We start from the raw sequence: 24,983 nt of genomic DNA, 5'->3' as shown, positions 1-24,983 counted from the left end.
TTGATAACAATAAAATGTATTTTTAAACATTTTATTTCCTCTCCAACTTAGCCATTAAGTGAAAAAAAAAACTGCAACCATCACATTGATACATTTACGCATTTTTTCTTAATTCAATTTTACCACATAATGAAGTCATACATTTTTATGTGTTAATGTATAACATGCCGCGGCCATGACGCGAGAAAATTTTTTGTTTGCTTAGGAATCACCATTTTTCATGGTCCGAATGCCATTCGAGGATAAAGGTTGATGAATGTAAGTTGGTAGTTTATTAATCACTAATTTGATGATTTATGGGGACAGCGTAACAGGAACTTGTTTACATTAGATTTGATGGCTACCATGTTATATTCAACCGGGAAGCAGGCCAGCGGAACAGCGTTCCAAAGGCAGGCAGTTCTGGGAAATAAGCTTTGTTCATAGAATCTGCGTGTAGATTTAGGCACAGTGGGGGAAATCATATATATTGGTGTTAGCTAGTCGAATGTTTTTTTGTGAAAGTTTGGGAAGGTAGGGCCATAGATTGGAGTTCAGTCGAGCACTTCCTTTTAAAATAGCGATAAAATCACTTCGATGGGAGAAAGATTGTGAGGAAGAGAAAATGGCTAGGTTTCGAAGTTTGTTTTAAACTCTATGAAGGCAGGATAGGGGGTGCCAAAGAGTCTCTGCTCAGATATGGCAACAGTACTACATTTTAAGACGTACCTGGCCCTTATACAGATAGAGAATGGCATCGACAGTGAGAAACCTACTGGAGCAGTAGAGTTATGCAACCATTTTTACAGCGATCTTGGCAACACATTTGATGTATGTGTTCCATTTTAGATCAGGAGTGAAGGCCGGTCCCAGAAGCTTGTCAAAACATGAAGCTCCCCTAGACGAGAGCCATTTATTTCAATTTCGTGGTGGAAATCGGAGCAATTATGGAGAAAGGAGAAATGCTTTGATTTTCGAAACATTAAAATTAATCAGCCATACTTTTCCATATTGCACGATTTCTGAAAATCAGAAGAGAAGGAATCAGACAGATCTTAGTCATTGCTGACTTTTGAAATGTTGCCATAGATTGTAATGCTCTCTTTTTATGTCGTTGTTTTTTGTAATCTATTACTAAATGAGAAAATACTTCCATTAAGAATTCGGTTGATATCATGCATTTAAATGTAAGAGAAGCACGCGTGGGCAACGTCAACATTATGTGAATAAGCGAAACCATGCGGCATCAAATCAAATTCAGACGCCATCTTGTTTTGAGTTCGCTTATTAGGATAATGTAGTCATTGTCAAGCAGGTTATTCTGAGTTTTAGATCCATAATATTAACTGGATTTTAATCGCAATAATACAGTTTAGTAATATATAACAAAAACAATATAAAACTACTTTAATGCTCAAACAGATTTTCTCACGCGTTCTTCCATGGCTGCGATCTTTATACATTACCTTTTATGTTTCTACTTGTAACCATTATTTTCGGACATCTATATTCATAGCACACAATCATATATGATATATACATATTACATATATGACAAACATATATATATATTATATTAAATATAATATACAGTATAATAATTATTATAACAGAATTATAATATTATAATAAGTATACTATTGTATATTATCATTTATTGTACATATTATTAATGATATTCTTGAACAACATTACCGTTATTATTTCGATAATTTTTATAACATTTTTTTTATAGGGAATATTGTATATGTTCATCAAATTTGAATACAAGTTCATTGTTTGTAATCGTTTGCTGTTGTATTCCTACAGGCGACGCTTTTTTTTGGTTTTTGTTTTAATGTTTTTTGCTTTTTTTTTTTTTTTTTTTTTTTTTTTTGGTAGTTACATTAAGGCCACCCAAACTGGAGTTTTCAAGCCGCGCGAGGAGAAAAAATCGATAAAAATAATTAAAAAGGAAAACAAGAAAATAATTGAGAAAAAATATAACAAGTACATAACTGTCCGGAATTTTTTCTCCTTCTTTCGTCCGTTCTTTTGGTTCTTGTTCATTCTAGCCTTTCATATATATATATATATATATATATATATATATATATATATATATATATATATATATATATATATATATATATATATATATATATATATGTATGAATGTATATAGTTAAGTTTTTTGTTTGTTTTTGTTTTTTTTTTACTTTTTTGATATTTTATTATTAGTATCATTTTTTTTTTTTTGGTCATTTTTTTGTGTTATCCAAGCTTAAGAAATTGCTTTTTTTTCTCTCAATATTTGTAAACAATGTTTCAATACAATGTGCTTCTTTTTCCAATTTGGTAATATTTTCATTTAATGCGTTTTACTTTCATTTTGTACAGTTTTAAGATAATTGAAATTTATTCGAAAACTTTACAAATAAAAACTGATGCCTGTTATATTTCTTTTAAATAAACATATATTCGATTGTATATATATACATATATGTTTGTAGATGTATATGTTATAAATATACATATATCCATATATATACATATATACGTATATATACATATATGTGTGCATATATGTATATATATATATAAACACTTATATATGTATATATACATATATATACATGTATACGTATATGTACATATATATATGTACATATATATACACATTATATATACATATATCTATATACACACATATATACATGAATATATATATATATATATGTATATATATCTGAGAAATTAAAAATGGAAATTGTTTATATTTGCATGGTCGTTTCTTTCTTATTGATCAGAGACTTTTAACGTGACTGATTTGTTTTTCTTTAAATCAATCATCATGAGAAAGTCATTGAAAAAAGAACCGTTGACGGGCATATAAGCAATTATTATTCACTTTTAATCTCATCGATTTTTTTTCAAGATATATATATATATATCTTTAGGCAGTATTTTCTAATTATAGCAAGCGTGGTTACAACGGAACAGATAACTGTCGCCCATGTAAATCCTTTTTCGATATCAGATAAAATATTAGGTACTTATTTAGAATAGGCCTTTAGTTGTTTTTAATAAAAAAGGGGAGGTAACTGTGAACTTTCAAATTTACTTTTATTATGGGTGATTGAAAAAATTTCTAACGCAGAATTGTTCTATGGTATTTACCAGGAATTCGAATTATGTTTTATGAATATGCTTCCATTTGAATGAAGCCTTCGCGTCCAAATCCCACCTTCTCATTGAATTTTTAATAAAACTTACACATCTTTCGTCTCATCTAACTATATTAATCACAGATAAGCTATGCTTGACTTTTCAATTTAACTCATGAATTTCAAACAATCCTTGTTTCTTTGGTGTTGAATGATGAGCGTAGACATTTTGTCGATCGTCAATGTAGTTGTATGTGTGATCCTGACCGGGATTCACATTCAACAGGAAGAGAAAAGGGCATCGCCCTTTTAATACGTTAATACTTTCCCAGATTTTAAGAATTGAGCCATCACAGCCAGAATCAGAACAGTGACCCCCCCTAACTAATAAAAAATAGTTAGTCGGAGATTTTGATGATTCTGCATATCGTATCCAAGTGAACTACCATGTTCTTATTTTACTGTTGTATTTCATCCCAAGCGGGTTGAACCAGCTTCCACCAAAGGAGAAAGTTTCTAGAGATTAGCAAATTCACAAACGGTCGCGTGTTTTTTCCTGGTCAGGATCACACATAGCAAGGTTAGATTTTTGCAATACTTGCAGGAAGGTGTCGACGTTCTCCTACATGCACCGCTTGGTAACACCATAAGAGATTTCTTGGGCTTCGGGCCAAGATCAACGTGTAGTATCTGTTCTGAGGCTACACTTCACTTTTTTGTTCTCGGTTAGTGGAGGAGACAACTGAGACAATTTTTTGTTTTTGTTCCTTTCAATACATCAAAAAAACAACACCATGGTGTCAAACTCTGCCCTCGTGGGGAGGCAAAGTAAATAGGAACTCTTGGTATATAAAGTACGATATAATGTTGAATATTCATTTACTGTAACTTGATATGAATGTGAAGAATAGCCTGAAGTATATTTTATACTAAATAGTGTTTGATTGCAGAAAGACTTGTGAATTTTATTCTACGTATGGCACATTTGGGGTCGCCATCTACATTGGTTTAGATAAATTCCCAAGTAGTTGTCCACAAGATCAAATTGTGTATCCTGTGTGGCTATACGCAGGCAAATAGTGGAAGGCTCATGGAGTGATACCAAAAGAAAAGATCAGAAAATATATCTGGTATTCGACGACACGTTATTTTTTGAGAATATCAAATTCGCAGTTCGGGTCGTTCTGCAGTTTTTCTTTCTCTTCATGTGCGCCTTCCGCCATCTTGAACTTTTTCATCACGTGATCACAAACGAGTGACGTTGTAAAATACTAAACAACAAGAATTCGCAGTTCGTTTCTTTAATAAAACCCTGCGGTCAGCTGTTTCTTTCTGATTTGAACTAAAGTCGGAAATTGCCGTTTTTATCTGTACTCAATTCCGCCCACGCCCCAGGCGGGAGTTGCTTAGTACTAGACCCATCGACACTTGCACGCATCAGAATACGGGCTGCCCGAAAATAGTGCAAACCGCCGTTGTTGTATAATTCTCGTCGTGACGTCTTCCATCTCTCTTATGATGCTACCAACGGTATACAGGAAGACACACGAATCGTAAGTGTCCGTGCATAATAATTATTTTCCACGTCTAAGTAATTACATATAATATTTTAGAGTTACATTCCTTCTCTGCGTTAAAATAATTTTGGAGCCTATCCTTTAACATTTATTAACGGGGAATTTAGATGTTTTTTGCGTAGCTAAAAGTTTGATTCTGCGCAGAATCATCTTCAGAGTTAGACTTAAAAATAATGAGAAAATTCTAAACAGGTAAAGACATTTTTAAACTGCTACGAATGTTGCCCGTTTTAATAGCTTGCATTAATTTAAAGGGGATGCTCTGTGGAAGATTTGCAGCAGACTTTGTAAGTTTTATATATTTGTTGTACATCGTTTTCATCCTTGTGATGAGTGCCATGTTTATTCCTTCACTCTGTAATAAAGACCTATGTGTACTAAGTTTCCCTCACATCTCTCTTCCTCTTCATCTCTCTCCCTCTCTCTCACTACACACACACACACACACACACACACACACACACACACACACACACACACACACATATATATTGAATTATTTCCACAATCAAAAACACACCGTAGCCCACACAAACCATGCAAGCCACAGATCAGAAGCTCTAGAATCGAGTTTCGCCTTTCTTTGGCCTCATCAATAGGAGTCATACAATCTCAACAAGTGACTTGAGTTTCGAGTCCTACTGATAAGCCCAAAGTAGGGCGAAACCCGAGGCTAGATTTTCCAGTCTGTAGCTTTCATGACTTGTGTGGGTTTTGGTGTTTTTTGATTGTGAGAATAATTATATATAATTATATACATTAAAATTATATATAATTATATACATTCAAATTTTTAGTGAAGTTATATATATATGTGTGTTTATATATATATATATATATATACTTTATTAATCACATAAATTAATATACGAAGATATAATTTTATGCGTAAGTTTTCAGTATTTACTTCAACAGTACTCAATACATAGGTAGAGCTAGGTAGTAAGTTATGAAAATATATAGGGCAATTAATCTACACAGAATAATCCGCGTTTCATTCTCGAGAGAATTCGACAGGCTAACGAATTCTCACGAGGATAAAACGTGGAATATTCTGTGTAGTTTAAATGTCCATATATATTTTCATAACTTACTATATATATATATATATATATATATATATATATATATATATATATATATATATATATATACTTCTCTATGGTAAAATAAACATTTCAAGTGGATAGCAAATCAGACAATCCCCACGGTTTGAAATGTATTCTGAAAGAATTTCTTCATTCTATTTCTATAAAGTTCGTTGTGACGTTTTCTGTTGATCATTTCTTTTTCTAGATTTTCCAATTCGAAAAATTTTCTTTCGTCTTTTCTTTAGTTTCGCTTTACTAATTCAAGCGACATTTTATGTGAATATTCGTGTTAACACTAACGAATCATACCTTTTTCATCATTTATTACTAATGTCCGCATATTTTTTGATACTTGCAAGGAAATAAATGGTCAGTGGTTGCCTGTTCCGTTGATTAAAAAAACGTTTGAAAACACAAACAAACGTTTCTTGTTTTCAAAGAATGCTGACTCTTTTATCATCAACTTTTTCAAGGATCTAACGATTCCGAGGGGATGATAGAGATGATTCATAGACCTTTGCGCTTCGAGCAAAGTGTAGTATCTGTTCTAGTAGTACTCTTCATTTTTTTTCTATCCTCGGCCACTGAAGTAGAAATCTGAGGCATTTTAAGAATTATTTTTGTTTCAACCAAGAGTGTCCCGTTTTGGAAAGCTGGATTTTCCCCGACCTTGCGTATAAGTCTGCCCTCGTGAGAAGGTAACTTAGCGGGTACTTGTATAGATTATTATCAGATTCTAGTATCTTACTGTAAGTAGTGGTGGAATTGGGATGCTTTCTGTATCCTTTGAGAAAATAATCATTAGATTCTTGGTAAAATTGATGAAGAAACACGGTCGCTTTTAACGTGGCTTGCTTAATTTGCTGCCAATACACACACAGAATATATATATATATATATATATATATATATATATATATATATATATATATATATATATATTCTGTGTAATGTATTAAGCTATAGTTTTGTTGTTGATGCTATTGTTTGCACGGATAAGTTTAATAAACAATCAATTGTTTAGTCCACAGTGTCGAGAATGAAAACAGAATATAACAAAGTGAAACTGAGAATCGTACCGTATATTTTACTTTGTGGTATTCTCTTTGTTTACTTCCAGTCCTGCGGGCTAAATAATCGCTTTTTTATTAATATATACGCAGACAATAGCATAAACATAAAAAAAGCAATTAAATACATAGCATACTGTTGGAAATATAATTCTAATATTATATATATATATATATATATATATATACATATACATATATATATATATATATATATGTATATATATACACTTGTTTTTTTTGTTTTGCTTTGTTTAATCCTTATTGCGTGTTAACAGCTTAGGAAATGACGCAGTGTTTGCTTCGGCCTCTGTGACTTCTTCCGCTCATACTCCGGGTTTCAAGGCGTCCCCCGTTTCCTCGCGGGACACGACAGGAACCCATAGCCATATCGTCAACATACGATATTCGCGGCCCATAGCGGCGGGGAAAGTCGTAATAATAATAATAGTCGTCCGAGTCACTGCTGCTCGAACAAGTGCTACATCGTTCATCCTCTTCGGCGTCCTGTTCGTTTCGATCATGGTGGTCCCCGTTGTTGTCAAGTCGACGATTGTTGTGTATCGTCGTATCCGACGGGCTCCTCTTATTGGCGTATTCACCTGGGGGCGGCGGCGGCGGCAAGGGCGGTGGTGCCCCTTGGTGGGGCGGGTCGCTGAAATGAACAACCATCGGTCGGCTATCGAAACTAAGACTGCGCGGGCATCCTTGCGCCACCGGTTGCTGCTGGGCGTGGTTCTGCGGGATATGCTGATGATGCTCCTGCAGCTGCGGCAACTGGTGGATTTGTGGGAGACCGCGTTGTCGCATCTCGTATATCGGCCGAGGTTCAGCGGGCCGGCTTATGGGATTCATTTTTTGGTCATCTGGTAAGGGGATCGACGAATAGTCCCTCGTTGGGGTCATTGAACGCTGAACCCTCTGATGGTGTTGCTGGACTAGCATCGCCTCAGTGCACATCTTTGGAGAGCATTCGGTCGAAGTTCCACCATTGGGGTACGGTAGATGCGGGCTTTGAGACTGGATGGGGCTATGGTTGGACATGATTTCCTGATAGATGTTGCCATCGTCCACGGCTCGTTCACTCCCGCTAATGCTACCACCGCCTCCACTGCAGTCGTCGTACTCTTGCAACTGTTGGTAATTGCTATAGCTATGATTGTGATGGTGATGGTGGTGGTGGTGTGGCAGAAGGGTGGGGTTGTCCAGACTTCGTTCCGAACCGTGGCAATGGCGTTTCCAATTTTGAAAAGCCGCCATGCGTTCTGATTCGGGCGAGCCTGGCATGTCTTTCGTAAGATCTGGCATAGAGAACTGGGAGAGTCTATTTTTACGCCTCAGCTCTCCAACTCCACCTCCTCCCCCACCACTACTGCCTCCACTGCTGCTACCACCACCGCCGACCCCGCTGCCATCGGGGGCGGGGTTGACGAGTCCGTTTCGCGTGAAGTCGTAGTTGTAAAGATCCGAGTCGTCCCTGCGGGAGGCGCCTGTTTGCACATAGTTAAAACCGAGCGGGCCGTAGACCTCGCTATTACTGCTTGTCGCGTAGCCCTGGTCGCGGTCTGAAGAGACGCAGCTATCCAACGTACACTGTTGTTGAAAATCGCTAGTTAGTTGTGACGTTTCCTGTTGACCATGGTCATCCTGGTCGTTTGACGTGGGCGGGGGCGGCGGGGGAAAGTTCGGGGGAGCTGGTGATGGAGTGTGGGGCAGGGTGTAGTTTTGCAGGTTTAAGTCGTGGAAGTAATCTTCTGGTCTCCTGGGCGTCTGGGTCTGCATGGACCCCGCACGACTACACGACGCCGAGCAGTATATGACCCCGTGCTTAGGCAGGTAGCGTTGGCCGAGCAGTGATTTTTGGCAGGTGTGACACTTGAAACACTGGGGCAAGGCGTGCCAGTGCTGGCCCTCGTACATGATCTGGTCCTCGTCTGTGTTGATGCTGTCCCCGCAGGTATCGCAATATCGTGTGTACATACGGTCGAAACAGTCGCAGCAATAAGGACGACCCTCTCGCATAAAATAACGAGTGCCACCCAGCTGGAAATCGCACTCAAAACAGCAGAAATGTTTCATGTGCCAGCTTCGGCCCTCAGCTTCCGTACATTCATCGGCGAAGATAATCTGAAAATGTAAGAAATAAAAAATATATACATATATTAAAATGACACAAAATAAAAAAAAAGAACAAAACAATAAAATATCAAAAACTAGCAAATTACCCAACTTCGCCTTGTCGGAATTCATCATTCGATAATTTTACAATACATACTAGCAAGCTGCCCAGATGACCCAGGCGCAAAATACGTTTAAATATGATATTTTAATTAATACAGATTTCGTATTTATTACAGAGTCAATTCTCTGTCGATTATTATATTGTACCGAATATATAGTAGCAGTTACGAAAAGTAAAAAGAAAAAATGACTTTGGTGCTATCGGCTAGAATTGAAACCAAAAGATACTACTCACCAACCTCATTCCTTAACCTCTGAGCATATAAATTGTTAAAAAATAACGTTGTTTAACCTATGTATGTAGATCTATACATGCAACCAGATAAATCGATTACTCCTGGCAAAGTGAACTATTTTATTTTCAATTGTGACCCCTTAGCAACAATTTCTGCCGGTAAAAAAAATCGCAAGTGTGCTTACAGGTTCAAATACCCTATATATCAAATTTCAACTGTAAACCAAATATTCAGAAAGGAGTTTGGTTGAGACTCCTCGTATATACACCAACAAGGTGACCATTATATATATATATATATATATATATATATATATATATATATATATATAGACTGTGTCCATCACTTTATAGCAGATTAGTTAAATATCAATATTTTACTAAATATACGTCATACAAAAATTAACATTGTATCATAAAATTTCCAAGTTAGTTATTTCCCAAAATTTTATTCAAATCCATGCGATATTCACGAAGTTATGATATTTTATTTATTATCAAGTAATTTATACTGTCCATCGCTTTATTGCAGATCTTTTAAAATGCCATAAAAGGAGCGATTAACGGTTATCGAAAAGGGAAGGATTGTTGCTGGACTCACAGATGGATTGTTCACCAAAGATTTAGCTATGGAGCTGGAAAGGTATCCAAGAACTTTGGCTTTATTCATGAACAACCCCAACACCAAATCCAGAAAGGATAAGGGCACCAGGAGAAACCTTTCACATCGTAATATTCGGAAAATTCTCAGGGAAGTCAACCGATACCCAAATAGCACCAGTGCTTCCATTTTTGCAAGAGCTGGAATCCCTTCAAGATCCAGGCAGGCCCGATGTAATGTGTTGAATGAGATGGCAAGGAACATCAAAACTATTCTTAGGCCTCCATTGAGCAAACAACATAGGGAAAAACGAAAGGTTTGGGCACAGAATTACATGAAAATGGATTTCCAACGTGTCGAATTTACTGATAACACCCATGCTACTCTTGACGGTCCGGACGGATGCGCCAAAGTTTGGAACACGAACGGAACTCCAACCTCTTACAGAGTTCATCGCCAACAAGGAGGTGGAAGCATTATGTTTCAGACGGGAATCATTGGGGATACGTTAGTTGTATCATTCCGAGTTCCAGAGGATGTAAAACTTACCAGCAATGCATACACAGCCTTTTTGGATAAGCATTTGTCACCATGACTAGACGGCCTAACATTGTCACGGCGCTTTCAGATGATTTTTATTCATGACAATGCACCATCCTATTCTGCTAGGGTGACTGCAGCCTTCCTTGAATCTATGGGCTTCTTTGAAGAACTCTCATGACCTGCCCAACGTGTTCTCCAGACCGTAACCTCATTGAATATCTCTAGCCAATATTAAAAAGAGGAGGAGGAGCAACTACAAAAGGAGGGAGAGAAATTTATTTCAGAGGATTCCTTGTGGAGAACATAGTTGATATTGCTAGAGCCATAATTCCTTTTTGAGATAAAAAAATTGACTTCCCCGGGGGACAAAAGGTTGCTTTAAGTTATTTAAAAAATGGTGGATATGTCGATGAATATTTTATTTATTTAAGGCTTGTCACCTAAGATGCACTTTTTCTCATTATTCTTTGACAGAAAAATATAATAAAAAATAATGTTCGCATGATAAGACATTGTATTTTTGTCCTAAAACAACATTTTAGGAGACCCGCAATAAAGCGATGGACAGTGGAAATGCCACAATAAAGAACAAGATGTCATGAATTTGAATACAATTTTAGAAAATAACCAACCTTAAAGCAGTCGTTTGATGATATAATTTTCATTTTGTTGCGACGCATATTTAGTGAAATAATGATATTTTACTAACCCGCAATAAAACGATTGACGCAGTTTATATTATATATATATATATATATATTATATATATATATATATATATGTGTGTGTGTGTGTGTGTGTGTGTGTGTGTCCATGGATTAAACTTTTTGAATTCTACGCAATTAGGCAGATTTTAGAAACTATGCATAAATAGAATGCAGCGTAGTAATGAAATGAAACCACACATTTAATAAGAGACAAAAAAAAAAAACAATGAACAATTAATTAATTAATGCTCGTTTTGGCAAAGGAATATTCAAATTAGTTGACCTACATTAATTTGAATTACTCACTAGACACCATCCTTGAGTGTCTCCGGCTTCTCTGTCAAGTGTTTGTCAGAACAACCTGACATGAGTGTCCTTCAGCTTGAAGTACACCATGACCAAATATTCAAAATAACATAGCATTCGAAGCCCATATTAAAATACTATCGACATGGCCATGTCTGAATATCTATAGCTAATACAAGTATATAAAGTATATAAGTATTATAATATTCCATTTCTTGTCATCTATATGCAAGAGAAAAGTTGGTGATTATAGAACTAGATGTATTAACATAATATTCATATAACTTTTAATTGGTCCCCCCCGACAAAAGGAGAGTGGACCTGTAAATTCACCCTTGTTCGTTCGTCTGTTCATCTGTCAGCACTTTTCTCAATAACTACGGCTTGGAATTTTTTGAAATTTTATACAAACGTTAAACATGATACGAGTAAGAAAGTAACAGAGCGGATTTTCCAGGAAAACTCCGGTTGCCCCCCTAGGTGTGCCTTTCGAGTTAAAATGGCTAAAATTGACACTTTTGTGCTTATTAAAAAAAAATTGACGCCCTTCTGAAAAGTTGTAACTAACTGATTGCTATATAATTTTGATTGCCTATACTTCCTGATAACTCTTGGGTGTGCCCCACAGGCTCCTTAGGGATAATAAAAACACTCGATATTTGGGGACTATTTTACCATATTTGTCCAAAATTTTCTATGTATGTCTATTTAGCCGTTTTGCATGGCGCTGAGCTCAAATTTAAATATGTTAAGGCCTTGGGGACATTTGGGGCGTACTGGTTGGGTGAGGATTGCGAATAATTGATAGTCATTTCTTTTTTTGCATGGCGCAGAACTTAAATCAGTCATTCATTTAGCTACCAATACCTACAAACCATACATTAAAGATAACGCTGCAACCATCTACCCTCTATTATTAAGCACATACCTTAATAAATTGAAAATAGAATAATATTAACTCTTCCAATGAGGAAATATTCATTAGATAAAAATATTCATAACAATGCACTAAAAATAGTGGATACAAAAATGCGGACATTAAATACAATAGAAGCAATATAAATAATCTAGATCTAATAGTCGATGTAGAAAACTAATCTGGTTCAGTCCACCTTCAAGCTTATGGTAAAAACAAAAATTGGGAATAGGTTCCAATATCTTATAGATAAACACTTCCCACCAGGAAGTAAACTACATAAAATCTTTAACAAAAACACCATAAAACTTAGCTATAGTTGTACTGAAGACTAAGAAAGAATTAAAAAAAGTACAATAATAAAATATTAAGGAGAAATAATCGTACTACGGACACTAATAATAATGCTAACAAAAAGACCGACCAAATGTCACTGAGAAATAATTGTCTTATAGCTTCGGTAGTATACAAGGCTAGAATATGCACCGTACAAAACCCAGAAATAGAAAAATGTACATATGCACCTCCTCAATGACCTTTAAAAATAAATACTACGATAGTACACTATAAATGAATAACAAAGTATATGCTACGGATACCTCACTCTCGGTACACTAGTGGAAGTTAATCGAGGCGAATAAAACACCTTTAGTCGAATCGAAAATACTTAGGGAGGCTAAAACACGTAGCTTATTAACTTCACCATGCTATCTATGTTTAGCGGAGAAACATGAGATTATTAGTTTTAAGGACCGTGAAAAATTGTTAAATGTAAAAGTAGAATCGGCTATAAGCTGCAAACACGTTTGAGGTTACGCTTTAAATAAGATGTAAAAAAAATACTTAAAATCATAACCCCTTACTCCCAATATCTTAATTAATAAATGAACCAAGGGAAGAATTGAAAGGATACGAAATATTCCCGATACACCGCAAATTAATAACTATACTTACTAAAACCGACGCACCTCTAATTAATTAATAGACACACCCACCGAAAAGCTTCAAAGCTTTTCTAGGATTTTTTCTAGGATAACTAACTTAGCTAAATTAAGAACGAACCATCCTCTTATTACCTCTCAACAACATCTCAAGCGCTACCGTTTAATACTAAGCTAAAGGAACAGAAACATAATATGCCACCAAATGGATAAATGTGAGTGCACTTTGCATACTTAATAATTAAACATCTTAAAACAATTAACTAAAATAATTAAAGGGTCCATCACATTTGTAATTGCTATATACCCAAGGGAATTATTATCGTAAAGCAACCTTGCATAAAGAAAACCAACCACACGAGTTATCCCAAACGATAACTAAGTACTCTAACTAGAGGGGTTTGGGAACGAAATACGCGATATATATTTATACTTTAGTATTAAGGAAAAGATATATAACTTGAATGAAAGAATGATAACCATCGAAATGAATTTCATATATAGACTGAAAACCTTTGCCGCTGTAATTACTTCAGACACCGCGATAGAGTGGAAAATATAACTCCTAGTATATCACGTATATCACATGAATAATCTTATATATCTATTCACTGGCTCTTGATTGAACTATATGGAAAAATATCTTATAAATATACGAACAAATAAATACATTGATAAGAGAAGCAAATGAACGAACAAAAAGTTAGAATAAAATAAATAAATATATAGATCTTAACACATAAAGACAACCATAAAAAATTAAGATAGGAAAATAAAACGCGATGAGGGTATACTATTACTTCAGATCAAAGCGAAAACTTAGGCCAATAAACAACTGCCAATTAAAAATAATATCAACACCCCCTGCTGCTACAGCTTGACCACATGAGATCCTACTTCCCCCTCTTCCCTCAACCCTCACCCTACTCCCTTCCTTCACCACACTTCCCTCTAAAACCTCTACTGCTCACATTCACAAAGTAGACACCCTACTTTCTTCCAAAGCGGAAATCAGACCCGAATATAAAAAACGAATGTAATTTTATACTCTTTTAAATACCGCTCCTTTGTTGGTCTGATGAAGTGGTCTCCTTGAATTAGGAGTCTATTAAAGCATGTATGCGCATACGTAACCAATAATGTTTGTACAATATATATATATATATATATATATATATATGCATGTATGTATGCATGTATTTATGTGTGTTCATAGAATTCAACTTATTCAAAACGAAACCATTATACACAGGAATCGGTATCATATTTTAATAATAATAGTTTTAAACAGATGGGATATAACATCGTCTGATTATTTCATGGATCGTCCACCAAAAGCGTTCTAATAAAATCACGCCATAACACAAAATTTAAACGCCCATTTGAGTTTGAATGTTGCGCTTGAACGTAAAGAGGAATGAAGAGCGATTCTGGTCATACATTTCGCATGACTGAACGACCTCTGAAACTGCAGTAAAATTTCGAGATGAGTCATATTTATAATTTTTATATATTATATTTTTATATACATGTGTATGTGTGTCCGAAATGTATGTACATCAATCTACGAGTTAAACGATAGACGAAATAAAAATACAGTTTTCGAAAAAAAACAAAACAAAAAAAACATGAAAATGCTCCCCAACAGTTATTTTTACTCCAAATGTTTTAAATAATAATAATAATAATAATAATAATAATAATAATAATAATAATAATAATAATAATAACCTCTTCTCTACGTTTCCAAGTCTGATTTTCAGAAATAAATGCTGTAGATATTCTTATTAAAATGTATTTGTGTTCACGAGAGATGGGGAAAATGTATAGGATATCGATGCCATTTGTAACTTGTGAGGGTCTGATTTTCGTGGATAAATGCTTACTGATGCAAAATATGTTACTAGCGGAGGGTGTGCCCGGCTTTGCCCGGGGGTAAAATACGCTTAAATATGATATTTTAATTTGTCCAGATTTCGTATATATATATATATATATATATATATATATATATATATATATATATATATATTATTGTTATAATAGTAGATCTTATTATATAGTTGTGATTTCAAAAGTAAAAACAGTATTTAGTGCCATCAGTTAGAATCAAAACCGAAACTGTACGAGCATGCAAAGCTGGTGACGTTACCACTGTACCAACGTAACACGCATATAACCCGATTAAAAATTGAATATTAAAAATAAACTAAAAGTGAATCTACAAAATGTTTAAGGATCTTTTCAATATTGACCCATTTTTACCCCTTTCAAATAATTTTAACCGGCTAAAGACCCACTAAAGAGCGGCCTGTAAAAATATTCAATCATTTGAGGCCCCTAGCGCCGCTCTGAGACTTAGTTTCAGAGGAGATAGAGATTGAAAATATGGAGACAGACAGGCATGTAGCCGTTTATATATTAGATTTGACTCATCTGTGATTATGAAGGTCTTATTTTCTTAATTATTATACGGTATTTGTTCGACTTGTAATGATAATTGTTCAAATTTTGTAAAATATGCTTAATAAATTATTAGGGGTCATTTACGTTATAAAAATAGATATCTATTGAGGATATTTAGGCCATCTTCTATAAATATAAAAGCGAAAATGTATGCATGTATGTATGTATGTATGTGTGTTCGCTTTTTCTGTGTGTCTACAAAAGGCTTTTTTCAGAGAAGCGGTCGGTCGGTTCACAACTTTTTAAAACTTTTTATATCACATACAAATCGTAATATCTCTTAACAACGAAGCTCGCCTGTCTATTTAATTTGGTCGATTTCGGGAAGATAAATATTCAATATTTGTCGCTCGCCGCATGTGGGTTAGTCTTTTTCCTATAACATCTTGGGGGCGAGGAAAAAAAGCGTTCAGCAGTAAATGAAATCCCGCAGTCAAACTGACCTCATTAACTCATTAAAACGAGCACCTGCTAAATCCAACTAATTAAATAAATTCAAAATTGTTTACGTAAGCATGTCGCGGTGGGGCAATGGTTAACGTCGCACTTTTTTTTGTACAACTTTGCCTCAACGGTTCGGGTTCGATCCTCATATTTACTTTTTTTTTTAACCCCCCAAACACCCGGGCAACGCCGGGCACCCCTGGCTAGTTAACTATAAAAGTATGATTTCAAAATAGAAACTTTATTGGAATGTTAGATTATTTGGACCATCCGTGACTACAAAAATATAATTTTCTAAAATAAATGCTTCCTATGATATTATAAAGAAAACGCATACTATAAAAAGCCCGATTACGATTGTGTTCCTTGAAATATTATAGATTATTTGGAATATACGAAACTATAAAACTTACTTTCAATAAATCAATGTTTTGTGGAGTATTTGATAGAGTCATTTGGTCCATAAATAATTTTTAAAGTTTCGTTTTCTTAAAAGAATGCTCCCTTATATGTTTATAAATTAATGCCTCCTTTTATATTTTAATCACTATTTGAGTCTATTAGGTTATTTGAGCCACCAGCAACTTTCGTAAATAAATATTGATGTATTATGATTATGAAATTATGTTACATTTTCTTCAAAATATTCTTACTGTGTTATTCTAGTTTGTTTAGCAATATGCAACGATGAAGTCTGATGTTTTAAAATAAATGCTCAATTTATTTTGGGCTATCTGTAACTATAAATTCGGATTTTCATAATCGAATACCTACTGGGGTATTATAGGTGAATGTGGATTATCGGAAACTTTAAATGCCAGAGTTTTCTTAATTATTGCTTACTGAGGTATAATGGTTATTTGGATGACTTGTAACTATAAAATCCGATTTTCTTAAATAAATGATGACTGGCCTATTATAAAAGTCTTTAGAATAAAAGTCCGATATCTTAAATAAACACTTACTAAGACATTATTGCTTATTTGTAATCAAGAATTCGGATATTTTTTGTTGTTCACAGTGTTTCAAAAAAGTGTTTAAAAAAATCAAATATATAATAAGTAAATGTTACCAAAGGCAAGATACTCTTGTATCTATCTGGACATATAGCTGGACAAAAACTAAAAATTTATACAAAATACTGTTAGAAACTCACCCAATCTATGTCACCGTGGCATATATTGGGTAGGTTTCTAAGAGTATTTTGTATAATATATTTTAGTTTTAAGTCATTTTCAAAATTTTGAATTTTATTAGCTAAACACGCAGCCATTTTTCTTGCTCTCACGTAAACGTAGACACTTTGTTTTTCGAACCAATTAAACGTTTTAAAGTAAGCAAAACCACTAACAAAATTGTTCAGGTAGGTACAAGAGTAACTTATCTTGCCTTTGATAGCATTTATTTGTTATGCATTTGATTTTTGCACCAATTTTTCGAAGGACTGTGAACAGTAAAACATACCCCAACATTCAAATATTTTTATAAATGAGGGCTTAAATAAATAGGATAGTGTGTGTATGTGCTATTTATTTTGTGTGTTACGCTTATACCCGAGTGACTGTCGTTTAATTATTATGGACTTCCATTTCTTGTAATAAATAATTTTTCCAAGCATTTTTCATAAGTTTTGGTTTCTATTTTAATTATAGCTGATGACACACCCGTAACTTATATTTTTATAAACAATTTTATCAAGAGTTCTTCATAAGCTTTGGTTTTGGTTTCGATTATAGCTGAAGGAACTCAAGTTATATAGATATAAATATATTTTTTTCATAAGTTTTGGTTTCGGTTTCGATTCAAGCTAATGTACCCAAGACATACGGGTATATATTTTTATCCTTGAAATCGCAACTTTATGATATATAAAAATCGATATAACATTAACTTTATAATATATACAAAATCAGTAAGAATTAAAATATCATATTTAAGCGTACTTTACGACCGGGCTACGCTAGGCGTCCCTGCTAGTTTAGATAAATACGTTTTGCATTTTGAACAAAATAGCTACAATAAGAGCAGAGCGTCTCCATTTACGCTGAACATCTACAGAATGCGAACATCAGTATATTACATATGAATCAGTCCCCTTTGGAATTTCCACAGGTCCTGCTAGTTATAAATGATTGATAGGTCATCTGAAACATTCGTTACAATAAAATATTCAGTTTTGATAAATAATACTTGTAAAAATGTAGTTTATTTGAACTGTATATTCATTGTGTGTTCTTACCTCATCACAGGCAGCACATCGTGGTTTCAATAACTCAGCATGATGCCGGCCGCAATAGAGCCGGTCCTCTTGAAAGAAGTAGATGAGGTCCACCAGTAACTCATGACAGACGGAACACACGAAGCAGCTGGGATGCCAACATATGTCGGGCCCAGCCCTCGATGCGAATACGGCCATGGCACCGCCGGAGATAGGTTTCTGGCACTGAAATTTAAAAGTAAAATGAGGAAGACATGTTATATAGGGATGAGTATTACCAACTGAGAAAGTGCTTTAGAAGTAAAAATGGAAAGTACATGGAAAGTAGAAAAAGGAAAGACACAAAAATACATGGAAAATAAAAACCGGAAGTACATGTAAAAGTAAGGGCCAGATATTATATATATATATATATATATATATATATATATATGTGTGTGTGTGTGTGTGTGTGTGTGTGTGTGTGTGCGTGTGTTAGCGTGTGTTCTTTTTGTTATTCTTAACAGTATATAACTATTGGTCGAATGTTCGAATCCTGTCATAGTCAACCACTGAGGAGCAGCAGTAACTCTAAAACACGAGTCAATGGAATACTATTCTCTTTTTTTTAATCTCTCTCTCATATATATATATAAAAAATATATAAAAATATATATATATATATATTTAGATAGATAGATAGATAGATAGATAGATAGATAGATGGATGTAAGGTATTTTCTTTACCTCACCGTTAAATCCTCAGATCACGCTTCAAGTAGTTCTTAATTAAACATTAAGACAATATTGATGTGAATGTAATCACATTGTAAATAATATTACGTTAGGACATGCGTGTTATTTAATGTAGCAGTTGATTTATAACGAAACTTGCAATGAAATGTTTTATTTCTTTGCGATTGGGAAATTATCGACTGTTGATTTTCCATGGGAGCTTTACATTCGGTCAGAAAACAAAATCGTCTGAAGAGAAAATAAAGGCCTCAACAGGTGTTTCATAGGGATCCGTTAATATTTACAATTTTTGTATCCCATTCTTCTTTTTCCTCGTTTTATTTCTTTCTTTTTTTTTACTGTGTTATATGCACGGTTATTTATTTGGTTTGTCATGTCTAGTGTCCAGTTCGCGTCCGTGAAGCATCTGGCCTTTAATTCCATTGGCCATAAAACTGCCAACTTCGCGTAACGTTTTTTCTTTCCCTTCCTTTTATATTTATATTAAAAACGCAATGGGCTCAGATAATTTATGACTAGTTTTTATTATTATGACCCTCCCTTCCCCAACCGGTCTGTTACTAGGGAGGGACAACGGATACCTTCTGAGTGGACTTAAAATAAAGAATGAGTTGCGTAATAACCGTCTGCGTGTCTCCTTACCAAAGAAAGTTGTAAGTTAATAATACAAAAATAAAACCCAGAGATTTCTAAAAGTCACTCGGGCTTAAAGAGATACGTGGGATCATTTTGTCAAAGATACCATGTTTTTATTTTATTTAAATAGCTTATATCACTGAGTCAGCTGGAGATATCCAGGTTTAGTCCGTTCGTTATCTGGAAAGAATTCGCTTTACAAAAACCGAAACGAGTCGTCAGTTTCCTATGGTACTTTAAGACTGGGGAGACACCTCGAGACGGAAGTTGGATATTAAGCCAACAATAGCGAATACCGCACATCAGCTTAGAGAGATTTTATTCAATATGAAAATACTAAAAGAGATTGACGATCCGCTTTCGTGTTTGTAGCTCAGTACTACGGCCAAAACCAACATAGTTGACATTTTTATAAAATAACTTTTATCTCTGTCTCCGTCTCACTCTGTCTGTCTATCTGTCTGTCTGCCTGTCTGTCTCTGTCTGTCTGTCTGTCTGTCTGTCTGTCTGTCTCTCTCTCTCTCTCTCTCTCTCTCTCTCTGTAGGTTCGATCCACGGTTAAGAAAGGTGTATGTTTAGCCGTACTTATGAGTTGTGATACAACGAAATAGTACTGTATGTGGATGACAATAAAATCCCCTCCCTCTTGGGATTAAGCACTTTGTAAATATATTTTCACCCGACGCATATTTAAGCTATTAAGCAAAGCCCACTATTAATTTGTTTGTAAACAAACTGATGGTTAGATCACTGTTAGGACGGGCGCGTGTGGATTTAATACACACTCGAGGAGAAATATTTACGGAACAGATTCGTGGTCCGATGATGAGAGCTGCCGACTGTCAATGCGACGGCTGTAGGTTCGATCCACGGCTGGGGAAAGGTGTATGACTAGCCGCACTGATGAGTTATGATACAACGAAACAGTGCTGTATGTGGATGACAATATATATATATAATATTTATATGTGTACATATATATTAGGATTGTAAGTGTGTCTGGTTGCGTATAATTTTGAACGATTAATCTAAAGAAAAATCAAAAGACATGTTTGAGATCTTTTTAGTAGCTTTTAAATAACATTAATCTAATGAGTACTATAACTGTTTTCTTTTTTAATTTTGTCTGGTGATTCAATTGAAAAGAAAGCCCGATACAAAGATCACATGCATTTTGTTCTTGTGTAAATTCTTGTGGGGAATCAAAAGCTTTTGTTTATTTTTATAATAAAATTTACAGATGTGTCTTCCCGATCTGACTGTTGAAAGACGACCTTTTTACTTTATTTTGTTCAAGCATAATATAAATTTATAGAAATAATAAAAAAAATAGAAGAAAAATGGTAAATAAAGTCCAAAGTATACAAAGTTTACGTTTATTCTTGAGCAATGCCAGGTATCCTTCTAGTAATTTCATATACTCAGTGAATCAGAAGTAATAGGGAATCAATGTCTTCTTTTAGTAAATTAACGAGCAGATATTTAGAAACTTTACGATTTGACGTGAACAGATATTCAGCAACGCACTGCAATGGTTGGGAATCATTGTACAGAAGGTCAGCCAAAATGTTATGTAAAAAGGGACAGACCCCAGTAAGTAAAAGATCAACCTAGATAAAAGTTGAAAAGGATATTTGGAAAAGGTTAGAATCGAACCCAGTAAGAAACGTCAAAAAAGAATTCATCTTGAAATCCTAGGAATGTAGAACGATTGTCGTTGTTCTTGTAAATGACTAAATATTATTTATGTCAAAGTTAGATATGAACAACAACGTTTATAAATAATGCTTAACAAATAGGTTAGATTGTGAAATAAATAGGTTATAAATGAAACAATTAATTATGTAATCCCTTTATTACCGGAGGCGTGTGGATGCATGTGCAAAGCTCACGTGTAATTTGAAACGTGAGGGTGTCACATTGGTTTACCACGCCTCTGACGTCATCAAGAATGGAGATTCCCAATATATATTGAGACAGGGTTCGAAGTTAGAGACAGTCAGAGTCAAAGATATAGACGAGAGTCGGAGGACTACTTAGTGAGAGCCGATGCCCCTGTAAGGTGAAGGGAAAAGAGGAGACAATGTAGTCGTGAAGGCTTGAATCTCTGACCATCATCATCATCACCAAGTGCAGCTGGTATGAATAAAGAATCATCTAATATTTATAAACTGTTGTTTTCATTTGCCATCATTCCACCAAAAGGAAAAGGTAAATATGTTTTATCTATCATCTTAAAAAAAAACTGTCTGTCCCGTTCCCATCATCAAGTAATAACTCTCCCCTCTGATGTAAAAAGAATCATCATCATCATCATCATCATCATCATCATCATCATCATCATCATCATCATCATCATCATGCACTCAGCGTTGCATCATATCTCTCAGCTCTGTATTAATAATATTAAGTCCCCAAGAATCGGTCACAGTCGTCATCATGACGTACCGAGAATATGATTATGTCAGCTTCTGTCATAAATGTATCTTATCTTGTTGTGAATGTATCCCCGTCATCTGATATGCACATCCACTATTTCATAAAAGTAGCCAAGGACAGCCTTGAACAAACACCTCTTCGCAATTAAGTACCGCACACATACACATCTGGTGAACAGGGTGCAGATGTCGGAATTGGCGAAGTCATAAAACTCCTCCGACAGCCATTTCTGGGGTTTTCAGGCAGATCCAAGTCCTCCTGCTACACATATGACTTCCCCACAATCTTCTCCGCCTAACGTTTGACAACACTAAAACAAGTCAATATACCCATATGGATTGAGTCAGAGTCTGTTTTTGAAGATGTGGCAAAACATGTTCTACACCGGGAGCACACGCGTAGATCCTCACTATATTAGGGAACTTCGTCTTTGTGACACGCCATACGTTGTAAGAACTGTATGTTAGCCATCTATTGTTTTGCGAATTGTACAACCAGTTCTGACAGTAGTGATAACACCAGAGAAAAAAAACTAGAATACACCCATGACGTAATGTTATACTTAATAAAAACTGTCATGGTTTAGTCATTTAGTGAGTCTGCCATATGAAATATATATATATATATATATATATATATATATATATATATATATATATCATTAAGTCTATCAAAACGACACGTTAAAAGACTTCAGATTACTATCTAATTTCCACCGTGACAAAAACTTGAACAAAATCATCAGTATTCTCAAAGTTAACATGTTGAATAGTAAGGGATTATGTTTTATCTGTATATTCATGTACGTGTAAATGCATGTATGTATATACATCGTATGATTTGGTTGATCGTCTATTGTGTATATTTTAACATTTATGCAACAGTTCTAACAGAAAACGATTGACGTGGACGTATCGAAACAGTTGTAGACAAACAGTTCTTTTTAACAGATGTAAATAACACAACACATACCTGAATTATTTACGAACATTTATGTTCATGATCCGGCCGGCATATTCAGAGATTACACGTTTTTACATCTTGGCTACCTGAGATGACGCCGCGGCCCTTTTTGAGTCGTCCGTTCTCTCTAATGTCAAGCTAACGACTGACTAGAATCTACATCTCATCACGTGTCTCATTACGTGTCTCAGACCAACAGCTGATGTAGCCCCAATCTAGTTATTTGGTCATGTAAACCAAAAATCATGTTCACATCTATTTCCTATTTTCACATTCTTTTTGCGATATTATTATATGTCAATCATTTTAGTTTATTTTTCTACTCATAATAATTGATCCAACAACTCGCCGTCGCCCGGATCAATTATTATTAATAATAATAATAATAATAATAATAATAATAATAATAATAATAATGTTTTGACCCTTGTTCCTGCTTGCCACAGTAAATACAGGTACTACGCTATGATCACAACCCAAAGCGTCACAACATTACAAAGAGTTCTGACAGAAATGTCTAGAGATCGTTTTAAAACAGCATGATGCTAACATATATTTACGATTATGCTATGATAATGATGCACAGAAATCGATGCAGAATTGCACCGAGAACCTTGAAATGCGCCGAAGAATATGATCAGCATTTTGAGTGCTAATTCTAATCATGCATTCTAAAGCTTTTGTTTAATGTATATTTTCTAGAGAATGTGCTCCATGTTCTACTTACGTTTGGACACGTCGTGTTCGTGTCAGTAACGGGCAGTTGACGGGCGTTGCCACGGCCGAGAGCCTCGCGTTTTCGTCTCGAGCTAAAGATGTGTAATTCGCGCTTCTCTTCTTCTGTCAGGCTATTGCAGTACCGGATCTGGTTGTCATGGGGAGGCAACTGTTGCAACAGTTGGCGAATGCGATACTTCTCTCCAGGGCTGTTGATGTAGGGCACCTTGTCCTCGGGGAGGAAGCTCATGAACTGGTAGACCTGCGGAAATAAAAAAAAAAAAATTAAAAGAAGTTAAAATTATAATGAAAAACCAGAAACAGCGGAATTTTATTCAATTAAATCTCACTTATGCTTAATGACAGCAGGAAATGAATATTTAATATGTAGTTAACATGTAATATATATTATGTATATATATTTATTAATATGCAGTTAATATTATATATATATATATATATATATATATATATATATATATATATATATATTTGAAAATCTTTCGAGGGGTACAGAATTTAATGATGGCTACATATAGACCAATATACATAATGATTATTTAAAAAATAAAAAATGAAAATAAAGGCCAGCTAACCTGGTTTCGATCCTCGCTCAACAGAGCCAAATCGAGGACAATACGATAAAAAATAATAATAATAAATAAAGTCATGAATATGGCAAGGGAAAGGAGAAAAAAATATCAAAAATAAACAGGGGAAACAAAATTACATAGAGACCAAATTAAGTCCGAGAAGATTTTCTTTTTGCTTGCAAAGAGGTCTCATCGACTTAATATAAATAGTCTCTAGAATTTTTAAATGATATGGAAGGTGCGACCTGCTCAAAATAGTTAACATGTCGACACTGAAATTCGTGGCACACGCATGGTTATTTATAAGGTGGTCGCAAATCGCAGAACCATACGTATTATTTAAAACATCCGACGGCGAGAAATTTGCATAACGAATTTTCGAAGGCACATGCTGTTTCAAACGAAAATCTAATCTTTGT

The 24,983-nt window shown here is 34.7% G+C and overlaps 1 protein-coding gene across 1 annotated transcript in view; it reads right to left on the bottom strand.

Moving 5' to 3' along the window:
* Positions 1-7,097: 7,097 nt before the first annotated feature.
* The window catches only part of LOC145294250 (uncharacterized), a 616,471-nt gene continuing 598,585 nt past the window's right edge, over positions 7,098-24,983 (bottom strand). Inside the window, exons 4-6 of the mRNA XM_080141354.1 lie at positions 23,982-24,233; positions 18,503-18,706; positions 7,098-8,990 (exon numbers count right to left, since the gene is read on the bottom strand). Of these exons, the coding sequence (XP_079997480.1) occupies positions 7,143-8,990; positions 18,503-18,706; positions 23,982-24,233 (2,304 nt within the window). The 3' untranslated portion in view covers positions 7,098-7,142. The remainder of the gene's footprint in view (positions 8,991-18,502; positions 18,707-23,981; positions 24,234-24,983) is intronic.

The sequence above is a fragment of the Euprymna scolopes genome, chromosome 2, assembly GCF_053919585.1.
Source record: "Euprymna scolopes isolate OS-2025 chromosome 2, ASM5391958v1, whole genome shotgun sequence".
NCBI lineage: Eukaryota > Metazoa > Mollusca > Cephalopoda > Sepiida > Sepiolidae > Euprymna > Euprymna scolopes.
Note: the sequence above shows the minus strand (reverse complement) of the source record. Positions and strands in the feature narration are given on the sequence as shown.